Genomic DNA, 21076 nt, shown 5'->3' with positions numbered 1-21076 from the left:
AGTAGTAGGCAGACTTTTTAATCAATGCATTTTTCTTTTGAACTGTATGGGGTGAGAGTTTTTCAGACACTGCAGTTAACTACATCTAGATCAGATGAGAGGATATACAGGGCTTTAAAAAGGCCTCTGTGATTCAGGGGTTCAGTGCCATTTGTCATGCCTGTGTGTATTTCACTCAGGACCTGCAACATACCTGTCACCCCGTCAGTGAGTGTTTTGAATATCCCTTCAAACAGCACTGGCTGCCTGCACCTAGGCAGCTGAATGGCTTTGAGAAGTGGAAGAACTTGATCTAGAAACTAGTGGGTGAACTTCTGTGACCCAGTTTTGGCATGAAGGCTGGTGTAGTTATGACTGCTATGCCCCACTGTCATGACTATGGTGCCCTGATGGATAATGCTGTGCATGTGAGCAGTTCTTCTCAGTACTATTCCAAGAAAGCTCTAGTCAAGCTCATTCTCTGTAGCACATTGCAAACAGAACCCTGGCAAAATGTTAACCCATGGAGAACAGTCTGCTTAGTCTTTCACTGGGAGAGGATCAAGTGACTTCTGTCACTTGTGAACCAGCTGACCATGCTCACCCTTTGTTCTGCATCCACTTCCTTCTTTGAAAGCATTTTCCAGAACTTTGGGTTAAACAATAAACAGCCCCCCTACCCCCAGCATCCTGTGCAGATCTGCTGACTGAGCAGCTCAAGTTCTTGGACATCAGAGTGTCAGGTCCATGGCTTGTCATGAGCTGGCAGTGTGTGTTTGCAAGGCTTTGAGGGTGTGGAGAAACTTGATTCTTTGCTGTATTTCCTCACAAGACAGAAGAGAAGCACATGAAAATCGTAAATAGTGTGTTCATCTGCCTTTAATTCTGCATTGTGGCAGTTGTAGTCTAGTGAGGCTGAGGTGTGCAGTGTCTGAAGTTTAACTTGCAAATTCAGTTCTCTGAATATCCACCTCAGGTACATGAATTCAGGCAGATGTATTCTGGACATGGAGGGTTCTCTATTCTGTTGAACAACTTCAAGTGTAACTGTTGTCACTCTTGCTCCAGAGGTTAGTGTTGTACACAGTCAGCTTCCTGAGACAAAACTAAATCACCAGTCCTGCACTTCTGTTTTTGATGGAACATGTGAAAATACCACAGCCGGTGTGAGGAGAATGATTTTATTCTCTTTCAAGAAACAAAAACATGCTGGAATATAGCAGGAAATTATTTGCACAATAAGCAGTGTCCAAGCAGTGGCCTTCACATTTAGTTTTGGCATGCTAAAATTTTTTTTAGGGACATGCTGAAGAACTTGACAAAGGTTGGTAAGCTCATGTGTTTGTTAGGAGTGTGTAAACTTTGTCAGTAGGAATTCTAAGGAAGGAATAAAGTCTTTAAGAAAGTCATATGCAACAATCAGAACAAGAAAGCCTTCCCAGCCTGTACGCACATTTATTGCTTTTCTTCATGAATGTTGTTAAAGTAACATGAGTTATGGAATTTTTCTTTTAACACTTTAGAAGCATCCATCACCTCAGGGCTGGTCAAGTGCAATACTCTGGTTTCCAAACTGCTTTAAACTTGATGTGAAGGTGGTCAGTCAAATGACAAACTCAAAAATTTGAGTATCACAGTGAGATTATATTTCCTATTTGCATTCTAAAAAGATATTTAAGAGCATCCAGAACATGGAGTGCCTTTCATTCTTTCCATTTTCAGAATTCCTGAATTGAATGTTTTGAAGTAATACTAAAAATAGGATAAAATCAATAATCAATCCAGTCTTAAAAGTAGTATTTTTATAGTAAAGCAAAGACTTAAATTTAATGCAAGCTAAAACTTACATGCCACAGGATCGACACCAGGTATTGCAAGTCCCTGGATCTATGCTGTTTGTGAGAACTGTAAATTGCAGATTCCTAAATTCATTTAACTTTTAAGACTGCTACCTCATTCCTACATCAATTGGGACTCCTCAGTGGTGGTGTCTAGAAAACGTGTTTCCATTCTCCACAGGCCCATTCTTATTTCTTCTGCTTCCATATCACAGCTAAATTCTTAATCTCTTGAGTTATCTAGGCAATTTCCAGTCTCTGATGCCCTTCCACTTTGCTTTTGGCAATAGTGTCATGTTGTTGCTTACATCTTTTTCAATAAAGCATGTTAAGAATGCTGTGTAACTTTTCAGGGCAAAAATAGACTGGCATGAGTATTTTAAGAGCTCAGAACAAAGGTATGAAATATTTACAAAAGGATAATGTTCAAGTTACTGAATATTATCACAGCAACATGATCTTGCTTTAACAGTTTGTTGGTTTTTTGTTTGGGTTTTTTTTTTTAATAAAACCATAAATACAGCACTGCAACATTTCCAGACTGCTTTGAAACCTTTGATGCAGAGCCCCATCAAACCAATGAAGCTGGAAGTGCTATGATTTGGTACTGGAATACATGCTAAGGGGGAGCTGCACAAAAAGGAAAGACCTGTGGGAGGAAGGCAGAATGCTGCAGCCCTGAGATGTGACTATAAGGTTGATCTTGATGTGTTGGAAGGACAAAAGTAACACTCATGAAGGTTGACCTAACATGGCCATGTTCTGTAGTTGGTGACTGACTTCCCAGCCTGTAGTATGAACACACTTTAACATGAAGCACAAACCCATGAATTTGAAAGATCAAAGGTTAGCATAGGGGTTGTGTGAATGAGCTGTAATAACGAATCGAATGCTGGTGATGGATGGCCTTAAAAGGTGATCCTGCAAATGCAGTTCCTTGATGTGTCACCAGAGGGGCTCCTAAGGCAGACAGAACCAGGAACTGCATTGCTCGCCATCAGCACTGTGAGGCAACAAAGAGTCCTGTGAGGGGATGGACTAGAAACAACTGAATCTTCTTTACAGTGTTAGTAAACTCAGCTAAGGAAAAGCTGAATGACGGCAGCATCAGCTCCCTTTATACATGAACAACAAAGCTGGGGTTCCACTGCTGGAAAGCAAAGGTAAAGTTAAAATTTACCAATTGCACTGCCCTTTGTCAAGAATCCAAACATCTGAAAGCAGGTCAGGTTTTATGTTCGCAATGACACCTCTGCAATCTGAAGACAAGCACATACTTTTGCTTTAATAATGAGATTACAGAATAAATTAGAAATTACTAAGATAGGAAAAAATGAATTAGGTCTGGTATTCTAGCATTTAAAAGAACATATAGTGAACACTTCTTATTCAATGGTTATGACTGTTGAGATGGAGGGAATTACAAAACCAGCTAACAAATAAAAAATGCAACTGAAATTGATGTAAGAGCTCCAAAGATTTAACTTTATTTTTCATCTGTACAGTAGAGGTGAGACAGTATCAGTAACTGAGTTGCACTTAAGTATCCTGATTTCTTCAAAGGAATTACAGTTCTGTGAAAGAATTGTTTCCATAACTCTTCAAGTCAAATCCAGTAATATTCCACCAAACAATACAATTAAGAAAAATTAAAAATTTACTTCAAATCACTCTCTCTCCCTGACCCTCAAACTCAGTAAAAAAATGAAACAGCGCTGTTACCCCCTTTTCAGGTGCTCGTAAGATGACTCATTAGCCATGGTTTGCTAGAGTTGGCAGTGCCTTGGAAACAAGTTTTACTACTCCATGTGAAAAAGGAAAAAAAACCCCAACCATATGGCCACTTTAACACTGCATGTCAGAATAAACTATTGCTTAACAAAAGAATCTGTTCCAGAGTAGTTACATCTTCCCTGATGTGTTGCTCCCCAGCCCCGACAGACCTGTGTGCAGCTCTCACTGTGACCTTCCTCACCTGTCCCCATCTCTCCTCTGTGCCCAGCAGGAGGGACTGGTGCCAGCAGCCACCAGGATGGTCAAGCCCCACCACACCAACCATCTTCAACAGGGACAGGTCTACAAGTGAAGCCTGAGCAAGACTCAACAATCATTCAGTGACTTACAGAGATGCAGGCCTATGTTTCCTGCTCTTGTTCTAATTTTTCTTACAGCAGTGTGAATCAGGAGCCCATCTACTGCAGTCAGCAGCTTTAGCTCAGTGTACCTGCAAAAGTTGGGAAAGACATGGAGCAGCACCAGCCATCCTGCACAGGACATTTGGGCCCTCTGAGATGCCCCAGTACCTCCAGCTGGGCTTTTGACCTGACATCTGTACACACATGCAGCAGGACCAAGCTCTGAAAATAGCTGTAAAAATGCAATTTATTGTCTTCTAAAATGCTATCTTATAGGTTTTCCCTTCTCTATGTAACTTTCAGTGATTATCAAATGCTGCGAAAACACTGCAGACAGCTTTGTTACAATAAAAACCAAGAGCCAAGTGATTGCTACCTTCAACTTAAAAGCCAATTTTAGAAATTTTTTGTATTTATGATGGCACAATTACTTTTTTCCATTTTTATTAAATCTCCAATTGCACAAGCTTCATTAGGACATGCTAGAAAAGAAGCTTATAGAGAAAAGGGTTATGGATGAGTATCTCCAGTTTGTCCATGTTTCCTGCAGCTACTCTCCTTATACAGCCTATTAAGTGTATGCAGGTCACTGGTGAGCTAATGACTGTACTCATTATCACCTTCCATACAGTTATCTAACCATACCTCCTTTATAGCCTACTAGAAATTAACTGAGTTTTTCAAAATCTGAAATTTATAAACTAAAATTCACATCAAACTTCAAAATAAATACAATTTAATACAAAATTTTAGAAAAAAACCCCTGAACTTAGAATTGCATTGATGCAAGAAATTGGTTCTAGAAATTAGCTATTTCAGAGAGCTGTGTGTGTACCTTAAAATTACTCACTGTGATTTTCTTTAACTCTAGTTACAAGTACTGGAAAAAGAAAATACTCTCTCTACAAAGTGCTGAGTTCCTCTTATGAAAGCAAATGTAAAAAAATCAGGATGTTTAAAAAACTTCTCAACATTTTGCAGGATAACACCTAAGACAGGTTCAGAGACTGTGATCATCTTTATGAAAGAAACTTTCAGAAGTTACAACAGCTGTGACAGGGTGGGTTTCCAACACTGTCTTCACTGAAGTCTCTTTAAATGATGGCATCATGTTCATCACTGTAACAGAAACACAGTAGTTAATGTTCTGCTCTACAAGCAACAGTCAACATAAGAAAAAGCCACCCAGCTGTTGCTGAGGTTATTTTGTGATCAGAGGCTGCCTTGCTAGGAAGGAGTAAGGGCACATTGATCTGGGAGTTACAGTCCTCTCTGAGCCAAGCCTGAAGTCAGCTGAACAGTTTCATTTTGTCAACACTCCTCCAGCTTCACTGGCCTCAATCACATCTCATTCTGTATCCTTACATCAACTGTTGCTCAGGCCTGTTTATCCTATCTGTCTTACCTACAACCAGTTGTAACAGTTACTCAAAACCACTGTAGGAGCTCAGCAGCAGCTTCCCTTTGCTTTGAAGATACTGTTGATGTGAATTTTACAATACCCATTCACAAACACCACTGTGGGTAAACATGTGCAGCAGGTACTGGTTTAATTCCATGACCAGCAAGAGTCACAATGGAGAGAAAACAAGGCTAAACACCAGTATCCCAACAGGTCTAATGACATCACCTCACTTAAAACAAGCTTATTCACTGAGATGGATGATATTGAAAAGAAAAGCACCCTAGTTCTTAGGTCAAACTAAATGTGGACAAGTCCTGAAGCCTGGAAGCAAACTGAGTAGAGCTGAATATAAATAGCAAGTGAGATGGTAAAATTTTGATTAGAATTCACTATAAATTAATGGCAAGGGGGAGGAAAATACCAAAGAATGAATAAAAAAAGAGTCTAGGAGAAATCTTGCAAACTGCAGAAAAAGTTTCAATGAAATGTTAACTATTCATGGACTAGTGAAAAGACAAGGATCCTTTAAAAAATTATTTTAAATAATAGATCAGAGAAAAAAAAACTGCACAGAAGAGAGGCATAATACTAATGAGGAATGGCTGAAGTTCTGAAAGACAAAACATCAGAGTTAAATCTCTTAATGATATTAATATAAAGTGCATTAAACAAATGTATCAGAATTTGTTCTGCCCATTTTTTTCTCTTTGTTCCCCTCAAGAAAGCAGTAAATGGAAAAGGTACAATCCCTTGGGAACTTACATGGTTCTGTACTGAATGCCTCTTCTAGAGTGGTAAGTTTTGCATCCAATGTAGAGAATGACTAGGACTCCCAGAGTCAGCATGATGCCACCTACAAAACTGCCCACATCGAATCTGGAGGTTTTGGTTACAACAGTCTCTGATTTTGATGTGGCTGAAAAGAAGAAAACAAAAGGCATATTTTACAGAGCTTACAAAACTGCATTTTGAGGGACTCCTCTATATCCTGCCCTCACCACTGACATATCACCTAAAGAGCCAGTTAGACAAATTTAACAAAGATCAACTGACAAGATACATGCCAAGCATGCTGAAACCTAGGGCTCTAAGTGCCACATTCTGGTGACATGGGCGCAGCTGATCCAACTGCTTGCTGTCTCGGAAAGACTCAGTGCTCTTTCCTCTCTCCACCTCCCTTTTTCCCCTGCCTTTTCTCTCCCCTGCTCTCCCCTCCTCCTACACATGAAGTTCCTGCCCTTCTTAGGCCAGGTCTAGTGGTTTTCATACCCTCCATGAACCAATTTAACCCACTCAGCTGGCCTGAAATTAACCCAACCATAAAAGGAAGTTGCTTTTAGTCAGATGAACATACTGAGTCAGCCTGCAAGAGTGGCTCAACAGCCACCAAGTCAGTCAGTGCAGTTACACAGTGGGAGCAGAACACTTGGTGGCAATGAGCTGTTGGAATTGCTTTACCTTGTCTCATGGAATTGCACCCTCACTGTCCCAAGTGAGATCAGCTCTGCAGCCCAACACAAATATTGACACTGACAACATGACCTCTGATAAGCCATAGCTGTTTTGCTGCTAGACTGGTTACATCCACTATAAACTCCCACCTGAAGACCCAGTCTGTGCCCACTTCTATTTGTACTTGCTACATACAGAGTGTTACATGATCATCCAGAAGTTCTGCTGGTGACAGCTTCACCTACCCAATGATGCTTCACTGGTATGTGAGCACTCCTGGTGTGTTTAGAAGTGCAAGCATGAAGTGATGAGAACACAGCCAATTTCAAGGAAATACTGACTTCTGCACTCACTTTTTTTGTTTTAATCGGTATGGTTAAACTGTATTTGACAACTTTTTTACATAAGAGGTGACTGCCTTGTGCACAGTCATGCTCTATTCTGTTAGGGTAACATTAATTACATTGCTAACAGAACTCAGTCTTTCTACCCAGCCAGTAGACCTACTTTGAGATACAGGACAACTGTAAAAAAGAAGTATTAAAGATGAGTTCAAATAAACTGCAGAAAGGAGAGCTGAACAAACACAGAAGTTGTAATAAAAATATTCAAAATCAAGGCTTTCTCCTTTACACTGCTGATCTCCTTGCTGGTGGCTGCTGGATCAGACCACTTGCATGTTTTTTCTTTTTCCTAAATCTGTCAGGTCTCTCAGGTTAAGTGAATCCTTATTTAAGCAAGCAGAATGCTCAGGGCAACATTACTCTAGCCAACTTAGTCATGAAACTCCACTTTAGTCTTGCTTTTTAGCATTGCAAATACCTTCTTTCTTCTTTTTGTTACACTGCTGTAAAAGTAACTGTTCTATAACTCATGTGAACATGCATCCAAGCCTTTATGAGCTTCCTGAACTGTGAACTCACCTGTTACAGAAGTGGCAGAAGGCTTAGAAGTGGTCACTACTGTAATATTGCCTTGTGGTGATGTGACTGGTGAGGTTGTGGTGGGTTTTACTGTCTGGCTGGTTTCGGTGGGCTGAGTTGTCAGGATCACAGATGCAGTGGTGCTGTTGGGCTGGCTGGTACTGGTCAGATGAGTAGTGCTATTGGCCATACCTGGGAAATTTGTATTTGTGATACCACACAGAAAAATATATTAAAATAATCAACGTAAGTAAGACAGCATTTACCACGGCCAAACAGAATGACAGAGTAACAATGAAAATGCCACTGCACAGTATCCAGGCTTGCATACACACTGTCTTTGGGAAGATCTAATTTCTGATTTCTGGGCCTCAAGAATTCTGTAAAAGAAAGGCTGTAAAGAAAACCTGGATAATATATGATGTCTTTTAGATGAGTCAGCTTTTTTTTTTTTTTTTGATAACACTACCCAATTCCATAGAATCATGCCTAGCTTAAAATATGTTAAAATTGAATAAAATTCTGGACCAAGAGTTACTTTCCATTTGAAGTACCTACTTTTTCAGACAACAAAACTTTTCTGATAATAACAGGTTTTTCAAGAAAACACCCCTCCACTCCACCCTCCCTTTTAGTAATGATCTAATCTTTAACTTGCTTTTGAATGAAACTAGCATTACTAGGGTTCCATATACATTAAAATATACCACAGAGAATTCTGCATTTATGTGAAATGTGCCAAGATTAAAACAAAGATTGGTATGCTGTTTCACAAGTTTCATTGACATGTAGTGTCTTTTACTTTACTTTTACCTAACACTTCCCCTTCCCTCTTCAGAAAACATTAATGAACTGTTGAGGATAAAAATACTATGATAGAAAACTCAAGAATAATAGAAAATTATATTTATAGCAAAATCTTAGTGGAAGGCAGCCAGATAGAATGATTGCAAAACAATTACTTATTTTTCTAAGAAGTAACTAACAAGAAACATGAGTCTGTTATGCAACTAACATTTCTCCAAGCACACAGTATGATGCAAATAGCTTTTATGTATGAAGGAATTCTAGAGAGAAACAGATCCTTTGCAGCTATCTACTTCTACATTATTTCTATACACTTACACAAGCGGGGCTCCTTTTAAACACCACAAAAGCTTTTCAGTATTGTCATTCAAATATCTAATTATATCTATGTTTTCTTGAAACTGTCTGAAATTAGAATAACTGAAGAATAGTTTCATCTCAATTCCAGTATAAACTTGACATTCAATTTCTGCTTTTTTTTTTTAATACTGCATCTCAAATGCTTCTGTAGAATAATATTCTTGTGTTGTGTAAAACAAAGAACTACATACAGAACTGTGTCTTTGCTAAGATTCAAATATCACAGCTTCCAGTACTGACAGGAACATCAACAACTTAAAAAACCTCAACAATATAACAATGTAAACATTCAGAAAGGAACTAGCCTACACAACAGTTCTGAGACAAGCAGCATTAAAACTACTGAAATGGCAAAATACAGCCGCCATTGTAAATGTTGTTTGTTTTCCTGTTCTTTAATGTTACAATTGTATTGTGCCATAACACCAGGAAAGACTTTGAAATGAGCATTTGTTGAGGTGGAACAATTGGAATACAATATTCATTTGCTTACCTTGTTACAATTAGGAAATTCGGTTCCTCTATGAAGCATGTGTAAAATACATCAGATAAAATTCAGGGCACATTTTAATACTGACAGGTAAAACTTCCCAAAGGCTCAGTGATCCATAAATGGATCCTCATTGTAGGAAGTAAGCAAGGAAATGTCTACTTGGAAACCATCTACACTTACATGACATGAAACCACACCTGGTAACTACATTCCTAATGTGAGTGAGACCAAAGAAGGACAAATCTGAATGCAAGTACCAAGCAGTTTTCTGTGGGTAGCTTTTGAGCCAGGATTTCTGAATGTCAAAGCACCTTCTGTTTCTGAGAAATACAATGGCTAATTGTTTGATGTGTAACATTATAGAACAATGTTACACCAAGTTGGTACTCATTCCATGGGTATTAAATTACCCTACAGAAAACCTGAGTCATAACAGAAAAAATCCAAGCATCTATGAGGAATTTCAGCACATCTGCACATTACTTCCCCCCTGGTTTTTCTAGTAGCATTTTTTTTTTAACTTAACCAAGATTACAGCCCTTGGTGATGTACCTTTAACAGTAAAATTGTCTAATCTCTAGACCTGTCTTTCATGATGTATTTAGCACCAGTCATTTCAAAACATCAGCGGGGAGCTATGTGAGGCAGACAGAGAATTTGGGAAGCTGACATGAATCAGGCATAAATCTGCTCTTCTCCATCTTTGAAAATCTTACCTGTACTATTTTACAAACAGAGTGAAGATGAAAGAATATTTGCTAGCAACATCTGTCCTTTTATCTTTTATTTCCCTAAGTACCTTCTCCCCAAAAAAGCAGCTGAGCTTCATCGAGCACTACACTAAACAAACCATGACTGCCTGAGTTAATTTTTATTATTTAAAAAGGATGCATGCTGGTAATATAGTTTGTATTTATGATGCTTCATTTCTAAAAGAGAGAAGTGTTTTACATCGTTTGCTACCTGTGTTTAGGCATTAAATAGCTATGCTATAACCATCAATTAAGAAAAAAAATATATATAGCATACGGGTAAGAATTCTTAGCAGCATGTGCTACTACTGCCTTAATGTTCTTACTCAACAAGACTGAGCACAAAACTCAAACTGCATAAGCACTGTGCTAACGTACAAAATTACTATGGAATGCTCTTCCTAAAAGAAATACTTTCCTTGGCACGGAAAATGACTTTTGCTTCCTTCCTCCCCTCAAAACAAAAGGGCAAAGACTTTAAGCAAAATTAAGTACCTATGCCCAGTAGTCTTTATTTTGAAGAGGTTGAGTCACATAATCAAAATAGATAAACACTGTATTAAAATCTATGACATTTCTAATGGGGGAAAAGAAAGAGAAGACAGAGAAGGATGGGAATCACAAACTTTGTGAAGTGAGGCACAGCTAGTTTACACTGTGCTGAACAGTAAAGGGCTCAGGCCTCTTTTTACTCTTATTATCCAAAAGAACCTCAGACCTCTCCAAGAAACCAGCAAGGGCTGGAGCAGAAGGAGCACAGGGTGGGTGAAACACTGTGGTTAACAATGGCTTTACATGCTTAGGGGAAGGCCAGAAGGCAACAAGGAGATTACAGAAATCCCTGGACTTTCCAAGTTAGACATGCATAAACTGCTACACTGCAGGCAATGGAATGAGACACTGCACCAGGTCTTTGCAAAGGTGGTTTTTTTTTTCCTCCTGGTGAGCATTTTATACTTAAATGAAAAAAACCAAACAACTGCTGAGTGAGGTAGCTCAGAGCTTATCTGGAAACTCTAGAGACAGAAATTGAAGAGTTGTACTGGAAATCAAATTAAATGAAATAGCTGGGACTTTATGATCAGCACAAAACTCCACAAATATATGAAGTATCTTATGGCAGACACAACATTTCTGTCCTGCTTTTGCATGGCTCTTAGCACAAAGGGGACCCAGTTTCTAGAACTAGCTTCTCTCAGATGCAATCTTTTATCTGTGCATCACAGCATGAACAACTGCACGACACTAACTCTTATCTAGCCTTTACTAATGCAGTGAAATCTGCCTGTGAAAGCTGTGAAAGATGTGGCACTTGGGGATATGGTTTAGGGGTGATTGTGGTAGTGCCACACTGACAGTTGGACTAGATTATCTCAAAGGTCTGCTCCAACCTTGATGATCCTGTGATTCAATGAGTCTTAAGTAAAAGGAAATGGAGTCCTATTCTTGAAACTCAAGCTCCCAGGATTTCATTATACCCTAAATCTGTGTAGTGGGAAACAACATTAAACAGACATGCACTGTTTGCACAACAACCTATTCCTCTATACTCCATGAAAACGGAAGAAGTTTGCTTAAATACAAAGTGAACATTAAAAAAACCCGACTTGTTGCAATTATTCCTTGAAGTTTTATTTTTATTCCTGTGCTTAAACGGCACCACAAATGTAATTACTGATGAAGTATGGTACCTAAACTTGAAAAATAATACAGCTTCATTTCAGAGTTGTTTTACATGTTGCTTCCCAGCCCTAAAATGATAACATCTGTCTCAAATACACACTTTTGATGGCCTGCTCTTTAGAATTGGGTATGATCAGGGTTAGGCTTGGAGCTAGCTTCTAGGTTCATAGTAATGGACAGATGAATAGATACATACCTCCTGCAGATGCTGGTGTAGATTGTGTGGATGATGCAATGACACTGGATGAATTGCTATTGTCTTCAAGGAAAAAAATAAAACAAGAAAATCAACATTATTCATTTTAATTTTAACATACTATAATTAAAGTACCCACAACACAATACTCCCCTCAGGATATCTGTGTTTGGAGACTATGATTGGGAGTACAGCAGAGAGTAGTCCAGCCCAAAGCAGATGGCTTTTATCCCTCTGCAAAATGCTTCCAGATCTCAGTGCACCAAGAACACAGACTGTATGCACAGCAGTGTCCAAATGGCCTGCAACTGAATTCTTTACGTGTCCTCTGTTTGTTCTCTTCCACTTCTATGTCATGTTTTATTCCATTTGTGGTAAACAGCCATACCATCAGTAACTTTCTTATACTACTTAAGCACTGTGTCTGGGGGGGGGAGGTTGTAGTTTTTATTCCTCTATTTCAGTTCCATTTTCTGCCCCTTGATCTTTTATTTAATTTTGTTGCATCTCTGTTGCAAACTGGAATGATGCTGGGAATACACTGTGAAACATCCTTCTTTATACTTATGTTCTCTACACAAAAAGGGTCGTAAGAATGTACCTGCTTCCAGACATAAAATGCAAACCAGTCTTAGTGGTTTTGTCTTTCTCTCCTTTGTTTCACTTCTACTTTTCCAGTTCTCTTTTTCTTGGTCTTCCTTCTTCCTCATGTTACTTCTAAGTGTCTCAGGCACTCTCCCATTCTCACTTCTGTCCACATTGCTAAATCCCACTTCTATATTTCTTATAGATTAGATGTCTCTTCCTCCTGGCAAAGATCTGCTGGGCTGTTCCTGGGAGTGTCACTGCCCATACTTTTCTCCACTCATCCTGCACTGCTATGAATGCCCATTCTATGATCATTCTTTTCTCTGAAGTAAGTGATCTTTAACAGCACCCTCCCACACTGGCAGGGTTGTGTGCCTTGCAGCAGCTCTGCTGCTTTTCAGCATGGCTGACAAAGCACATAACCTCAGAGATTTAACAGGAGACCAACAAAGCTACTGCAATCAAGAAGCAGATGTATAGCTATTTCCTTTGAATGGATCTGCTGCTCTTACCACTGGAAAAGTCTAGTCTGAAACTCTTTGCAATTGCATAGATGTTATGAGCAAGCTCAGGTTAAGAACAAATGCACCAAATTTACATCTTTATACCACCTACCAAAAAATGAGGGGGGTGGGGAAGGAAATTACAGAGGGAATTACTTTGCTTTTTCTTTGGTATAATCACAGCCAACTAGCCCCCCACATATTGCACACTCAACCCTTATACTGACATAAATGGGACATTAAGTTGCAGATTTAATTGCCTTTGAGAAAAGGTTGTATGATTGTACAATTACAAACACACTCTTTCCTGATATGTTGACTTTTACCCCAGCATAAGCCATGGATGTGCCCGAGGTTAAATCTTTTCCACACAAGCCCAGTACTGTAAGCAGAACACATTTATGGCTTTTCCTCAGGTTCTAAGCGCTGAATTCTGCAACCTTGGGACAGCTCTGAATGTAGACTGCATGTTCATACAGGTCCAAAGAAGCCACATACACCGCCTGGAATTTGGGTGTGAGTCAGTATTGCAATTAACACAAGCCACAGTGAGTCAATGAGCAGAGTATTGTTGGCCAACAGCAAATGAAATGAGCGAAGTAGTACAGGGCAAAAAATTACTCAAATGAAAAAATGTCTTGCCTTTATCTGAAGATCGCTGAATTCTAACTTAGACTTCTTGGTTCTCCTTTTAACTATAAATTGATGCTGCCAGGTGTTTCTAATTCTATGCACAAAATTTTCCCATTTCTCTTTTCTCTGTTGCTCTGGGGTACCCAAGGATATGAGAATTGAGTTACATTCTACTGTTCCCCTTAAATATCTTTAGTTGTCCCAGAATAGATACAACAATCAGAGTACCTCCTTCCTGCCCTACATATGCTCACAAGTCAATAAAATAAAATAAAGGGCAAATTTTTACAGGATAGTTTAAAGCATACAATAATACATATTGCTTTTCTTGATGCTACTGAGGAACAGCAATAGAAATGCCAAAATTATTACCTGGTGACCCCGCACCTGGAATCGGAGTAAAGGGTGCAGTGCTGTTTGTGTCTTCATTTCCTACATTAAAAGAAAAAAAACAGGAATAAGATAGTTTTAGGTGGAAGAAGAAGAAAGTACAGCATCTGCCATTTGCTTTGGGCACATAAATGACTAATTTACCATGGATAGGAATTAGTTATAATGATGATATAAAAGCATGTTAACACAACAGCCTGCTCTGAGTGCATTAAAAGTGACATTCATACTACCCAACCACCAAAGGAACTGGAACTCCTCCCATCTTCTGCTTTATCCTCCTCATCATCCCCATCTCAAGTTTTTATCTTCCTTTAGATGAAATGAGACCAAAAGAGGCAAAAAATCAGGCACTTTTCTTCAGTGTCAACATCTGACCTGTGTCGCCTACAGCAGAAGAGAAAGAACTTCTCACTTAAATCTTTTCCTGTAAAGTTTACAAGGCCCTTGCAGGCAGATAGGTGCTTGCTCTGGCCCTACATGGACAACATGGTAAGACAATTAGCTCTACTAAGAAGTTGCATTACTCAGTTTGGGACTAAGGGCATGTTAATACATCCACTGAGCATTTGGCAGGTGGGGAATGGGACTGAGAAGGACCACACTTCCAAAGAAGCAGCCGAATTTAAAGATAAACCACAGAAAATGAACAGACTGGCATTCACACGCATACAAGAGGATCAGGTGTGGATTCTGCCTTTGCCAGGCAGAGTTTAGTTTTGATCACCTAATATCATGTGAAAGACAAGGAAATAACCTGAACTGAGTATCACAGAAATAGGGCATTTTCTTAGTGGTTACAAAACCTTAGTCAAGGTCTCAAAATGGTAAAGATTGCAAATACAAAAGGCAAAATAACTCCTTGTATCTCACCCCTGCAATATCAAGACTGAAGGCAGCACTGCAAGATATATTAGGTGTTCAATTAGGGAGCTTAGGGAAAACAAACAAACTAAGAATAGGACACAGCTAAACTAAGCTTCCCTAGAGAGGACCCAATCCTGTAAAAACTGGTCTACATCACAGCAAGTTCCCCCACATTAAACAATTATCTGATTGAGAAAGCTAAGCTAACACAAAGCTGACATTACCTCCCCCTTCAACAGCACACAGTGTTTTTTCTGCACAGAAATGTTTTAACCAGCAGAAGGGGCTCCTTATATAGTTCAATGAAAGAGAGGGGCACAAAAAAGAGGTGGAAGTGAAGGCAGGATTCTGTTAGTTAAGTTCAGATCAGCTTGGACTGCACACCTTGGAAGATGTCGAGGATCCTATTCAGCTTAAAAGACACAACTTTTTAATTTTTCCTTCTTAAAAAACCCCAAACGCTAGTAAATTTTTTAACCTGAATAACATGCATTTGCTCCAGAACACAAATACTCCTTAAATGGGATTTTGTACAAGCATATGTCACGTTAGAACACATGGCAGTGAATGGGACAGGGGGAGATAAAAGAAAACTTTAGAATTATACTATTCCCAAAGCGTTCTCTATCCTGAGACTGTGCCTTTGAATTTGAAGCTGCATGTATCACTGCAGTGACAAGCAATAGACTTCAAACAGGGAGGCTGGAAAGGCTCCTGGGTTAAGCAAAGGGAAAAGCACCACAGCTTTTAAGCAGTGATGGCTCTCACAAGTAGAGACTCATTCGAGACCACAGGCTTCACAGTTCAACTGTCCCAAAGCAAAACGGGGAGGGGTTCTGGCCTCCTTCAGGAAGCAGAAGCGCAAGGGTTAGAAACCCACACTGACCCAGGTATAGACACACATGGGTTGATACAGGAAGGAAGGGGAGAGAGAGCTGGAAGCCAGCTGCAGCATCCTGTGCATGAGCAGAAGCAGAGCTCTTGGGGCCACAGCATCAGCTCAGTATTTGGCCTATGAATCTTAAGCAGAGAAAGAAACTCTGTGCTGAAGCTTACTCTTCCTGTGTCCCAGAAGAGAGGGGAAGGAAAGAAAGGACCTCTTGTTTTAATTTTCATTTTCCATTGTGAAACGGAACCAACACAAGGATATACCCAACTTAAAACTGCATCAGAGCACCACATACTGGAAAAGCACAGGGAAAGGGGATCGACATCATTTCTGCCAGACAGCCCTGTTTTGCTCTGTTTAAGGTCAGGTGCAGATGCAGCTAAAAGCTCACTAAACTGTGGCTGGCTGGAGTGTATCTGAAGGCAACCGTGCTTCCTATTAGAAGCACGTCAGAGTCTGGCATGTTGAGTGCTTTCAGGGCCTCTTGTGGTTTTGTTTCTCTAGTGTGTCAAAAGTCATGAGTTGGAGGCAGTTTGGATAAGCAACCTTTCAAAAAGGCAAAATCAGTCGAGTTCTTCCAGCTTTATGGCTGGAATTGGGCTTTCCAAAGTTCAAGAGACTGAAGATTTGTGCTCCTGTTATACACAAATACATCCAGAGTGAGTGACAGGGATAGCTCTGATACTTGTTAAAAATGGACAGGATGTTAAAGGGACTTGATTTTCCCAGATCCTGCAAAAATCAACATAGTGGATAACATTCATATTTGGAATCTGTAGTCTTCAGCTCAGACACATACTGAATTACTGTTCTCCACACATGAACCCTGATAGAAGAACTCTACACAAACAAGTAGCAATACTCATTCAACTCCCTGCATGTGACAAACAAAGGTCAATTTGCTCACTCCAACCTTCACATAAAAGACAGACACATTTCTAAGGACTTACACACTTTATGTCTTATACTCCAGGAAGCTGTTGGTATTTAAGCTCTCATTTTTACTAAGCACAGCTTTACACATTCATTTTGGGGATATTTCAAAAGTCATAAACAAAATTCTCTCTCTGCATTTTCTCTTTTCAAGCTTCATGTTTAGCAATCTCAGAGGGAGGTTTTATGCTCAAATCATTCTGCTTTTGCTGTTTTAAAACCCTGAAAGTACAGAAGCACTGACAATGTGCAGTCCATCAGAAAGACCACCCACTTGCTCAATAATCTCTAAGCAACCCAGACGAGTAACAGTTGAGGCGCTGGAATGGTAAAAGCTGAGATGTTAGAGCAGCAACATGAATATAACCATCCCATAGATAGTCTCCACCATCAACATACTCACTCCTTTCAGCTGAAATCGATAAAATTAAAATTCTGGAGATTGAAGTAAAAGCAAGCCCCTGACCACAAATCTACTTTAACAGCTGCCAGGCAATTTTAATAAACTATAAATTCAAATCCCTGCTTCCTGTAAACTTCATTTTCCTTTTGATTCAACAAGGTGTTTTGGTATCTGTTTTTGAACTGACGTTCTTGACCAAGAAGGTAGGTCATCATGAGAGAGAGGTCAGGCAGGATTATTTCAGCAATATCTTGGATGGGTCCTCATGCCTTACCTTTCTGAAACTACTCCACAGTCTTGCAAAACAAAGCATAAACACCACTGCATAGATGGAAACAACACAGACCATGTAACCAATTCTCAACCCCCATCAATCTGAGACTGAAAAGCTTCATCACCTTTTGCTGCCATCTTGGAAGATGTCGCTAGCTATCTTTTCTCAACACAACAGGAAGAGAGTGGGGGCCATTTCCTGACAGGGAGAGTGGATTTTCCTTATTCAGGCACCAGGAAGCCAGCTGGATTTGACATAATAATTTGAAGGATTTTTTCTAAACCACATTATTTTGGTGATGTTTCTTCCAATGACTCGACTGACACACAGAAATAAACTTTCCAGCAGAGTGGAAGGGCAGCATTATATTGAAGTAACCAGTCTGTCCAAAAATCTTAACTGGAGTGAAGACACATCTACCTCTACTTTCACTTTTTGCATATCAGAGTATTTGATGGGGTTCACACTTCCTCCTGTATTGTTGACTAGATAACCACAAACTTCTGTGGAAATCAACACAAATCTCAGCAGTACTTTCTGGAAGTTTCTAAGTGGACAGAGGGAAAAAAAAAAGCTACTTCAACAGATACATGAAACTGAGCCTTAAAAGGGCACAACTTCTCTCAACATATCATAACGGAGCTCTAGACAACCAATTCACGTAGAGAGGAAGGACTACATTTGAGTGTCAGAAGTCAGATGAGAGCACCCCTGCCCCAGGAGACAGCACTGGCGATACACTGAGTAAAACCAGCACATGCACTCAGGAAGCAGCATGATAGAAGACAGATCAGTGCAATCTTATATCACATGAAATGACAGACTATTGTTGTTAAATGGAAGCCATTAGATTTTAGCAAAACAATAAACAGGTTACCTGTAAACTCCTTTTAAAAAATCTTGCCCTCTTTTTTTTTTGAAGGGCAATTACAAAACTGTTTACATTCGTCATTCCATTTTTCTTTTTGTATCAATTTTATTGACTTTACCAGATTTAACAACAGCATATTAATGCTGTTGGACTGACTGAGATTCCTCAGCAGTATTTACAGCAGGTTAATTCCGGTACCCATCATCTTTTGGCTTCTTTACTTTGGAAAATTGTGGGGCATCGTAGGGGGCACTGCAGACAAGGCAACTCCGGCAGCTGAGCCCTGTGTATTTCTCGCTGTATTTCAGTGCCTGTGACGCTGATCCCCTGACCGGTTCCGAGCCCGGGCACGCGGCTGAGCATTTGCTAGAAGCGGCCGCGACAAAGGGCACTGCTGCGAGCGCCTGGCGGAAAGGCGACAAAGCGCAGCGTCCGTGCCACCCGCACCGCCACCACAGCCCGGAGCCCCCGTTAAAATCCCCTCGCACCCCAGAGAGCAGCACCCAGCAGGGGCAGGGAGCGGCCCTTCCCGGCAGGATGCCCCGGGCTCCCCCTGACCCACGCCAGCGGCTCCCGGTCACTCCAGCCCTCCCTGCAGCTCCCGGTCACTCCAAGCCCTCCCTGCAGCTCCCGGTCACTCCAAGCCCTGCCTGCAGCTCCCGGTCACTCCAAGCCCTGCCTGTAGCTCCCGGTCACTCCAGCCCTGCCTGCAGCTCCCGGTCACTCCAAGCCCTGCCTGCGGCTCCCGGTCACTCCAAGCCCTGCCTGCGGCTCCCGGTCACTCCAAGCCCTGCCTGCGGCCCCCGGTCACTCCAGCCCTGCCTGCAGCTCCCGGTCACTCCAGCCCTGCCCGCGGCTCCTGGGGCGGAGCCGAGCATCCCTCGGGGCGGGCGCACCCCGACCCCAACGCGCCTTAGGGGTTTCTTCCGTCATTGTTTCTACATCACAAACATCCCGAACTTTACCCCTCCACCCTGTTTCTGTCACAGCCCCCGGGCACGCCGGCCACGCGACCTCGGATCCCACTGGGGAGCGGAGCGCCAGCCACCGCTGTCCCATCCCGTCCCGTCCCACGATGTCCCGGGGCGCTTGGGGGCAGGCAGGGGGCAGGCAGGGGGCAGGCAGGGCGCAGCCCCGGCCCCGCTCCCGGTCACCAGCGGCGGGACGAGGCCTGGGCCGGCGCGGCGGAGTTGTGGGGGCAGCGGCCAGGCAGAGCGGCTGCGAGGGACGCAGCGCCAGCGTCTCCGCCCGCCCGGCCCGGACCCGCGGGCGCTACTCACGGGAGCCGCGGGCGAACAGCAGCAGCAGGAAAGGCGCCCACAGCGCGCAGGACGAGCCGCCGAGGAGCCGCATGGCCGCAAACGGGCTGCCCGAGCTCGGCGGGCGCGGTCTGCCCGCTGCGAGCGAGGGGCGGGCCGGGGCGGGGAGCGGGGCGGGGATGGGCCGGGATGGGCACGCCGAGGTGGGCTGCTCTCGCTGCCTTCTGCCGGTGTTCGTCGGCACGCTGGGCCGCTGAGCGTTGCGATACCCGTGAGGAGGGAGCAGTAAGCGGAAAGATATCCGTACCTCGCCAGGTGCCTCCCAGGGGACACCCGAGTGGCGCTCTGCGGGTCTGCGAGCACCTGTGGAACGGGGCCGAGCTCCAGGAGCGCCGCCCGCCCGCCAGCAGCGCTCACGGCTGGCGATGGCAGGCCATCTGTTCTCCAAATGCCATTTAACATCTCCCAGCAGAGCCTCAAGTGCAGGATTTACCCTCCCTGTTAATAGCATCGACCTTAGCAACACCTGGGTTCGCTGCACACACCTTGCCGAAGGTGTGCACGCACCTTGTGTTCTGAATGTCACGCACACATCTGGCTGTGTGGGCTCCTAAAGCACCAGCGCTAATGCCGTAGAGGCAGCATGGCATTTCCTGATGGACCCAGCAAGCTGTGAAACCGACTACAAAAGTGATAGGGAAAAGTGAAAGGGAACAACCGTGTTCAGTTCTCTCAGATTTTCTATGGGTACTTCTGACATAAAATTGGTGTTGGGTATGTATTTTTCAAGTGTAGTTTGTTAATATGTTCTTAAGAGTGAAAACAACTTGAAAAATATTTATCAAAGGAGAGAAAACTGCACGTTGATGCAAATCGCTTCCCAATAGGTCAGAGAAAACTATTTTTAATGTGGATAATTAAGGATCAGCAGCAGAGGTGCAGCAGAATATTTCACTCATAAGACTACGTTTCTGTTCACTGCAGCACAGTGGTGTTCCCATGTTAAGCCATGTATGTGAGCCAGAGGGGGTGAAATGCCTCACCTGAGAGCTCACAGGCAGGTGGTGAAACTGTACTCAGGGACTGTGTGAAACCTAGGTCCCTTCCATACTGACAGACATGCACTTCCTCTGTAAATCTTAGCAAGCAAGTGGTGAAGTAAAATGGTGAATAAATATTTTATTGTTTTTTAATTCTGGCCTAATTAGGCCCCACAGTTTGTATTCTCTGAAAATAGGTGCATGCGTTATACTTCCAGCATTTTCTATGCCTTTGTTCTGCAGAGCTTCCTGTGAAGTTTTCATGATTAAGACATCTGAGGATCAGTATGCACCTTCTTACTGTGAATTTTCTGAGATGATCCTCCAAAGCTTTTTATGATGGCTATAGGAGTAAGATCTTCAGCTAACCCAATTACAGAAAAGTTTAGAAATACTAGTAATC

The 21076-nt window shown here is 41.9% G+C and overlaps 1 protein-coding gene across 1 annotated transcript; it reads right to left on the bottom strand.

Annotated features, from left to right (window-relative positions):
* Positions 1-3302: 3302 nt before the first annotated feature.
* Positions 3303-20144, bottom strand: TMEM123 (transmembrane protein 123). Its single transcript, XM_085049664.1, has 6 exons — positions 19655-20144; positions 14120-14179; positions 12024-12086; positions 7733-7924; positions 6120-6273; positions 3303-5071 (listed from the first exon to the last, which is right to left on the bottom strand). Exons 1-6 carry the CDS (start codon positions 20142-20144, stop codon positions 5047-5049), a joined length of 984 nt encoding a protein of 327 aa, XP_084905790.1. The 3' UTR covers positions 3303-5046.
* Positions 20145-21076: the final 932 nt, after the last annotated feature.

The sequence above is a fragment of the Lichenostomus cassidix genome, chromosome 1 (assembly GCF_008360975.1).
Source record: "Lichenostomus cassidix isolate B80296 chromosome 1, HeHo_3.0, whole genome shotgun sequence".
Classification (NCBI taxonomy): Eukaryota; Metazoa; Chordata; class Aves; order Passeriformes; family Meliphagidae; genus Lichenostomus; species Lichenostomus cassidix.
The sequence above is the reverse complement of the archived record's forward strand: the minus strand, read 5'-3'. Positions and strand labels throughout refer to the sequence as shown.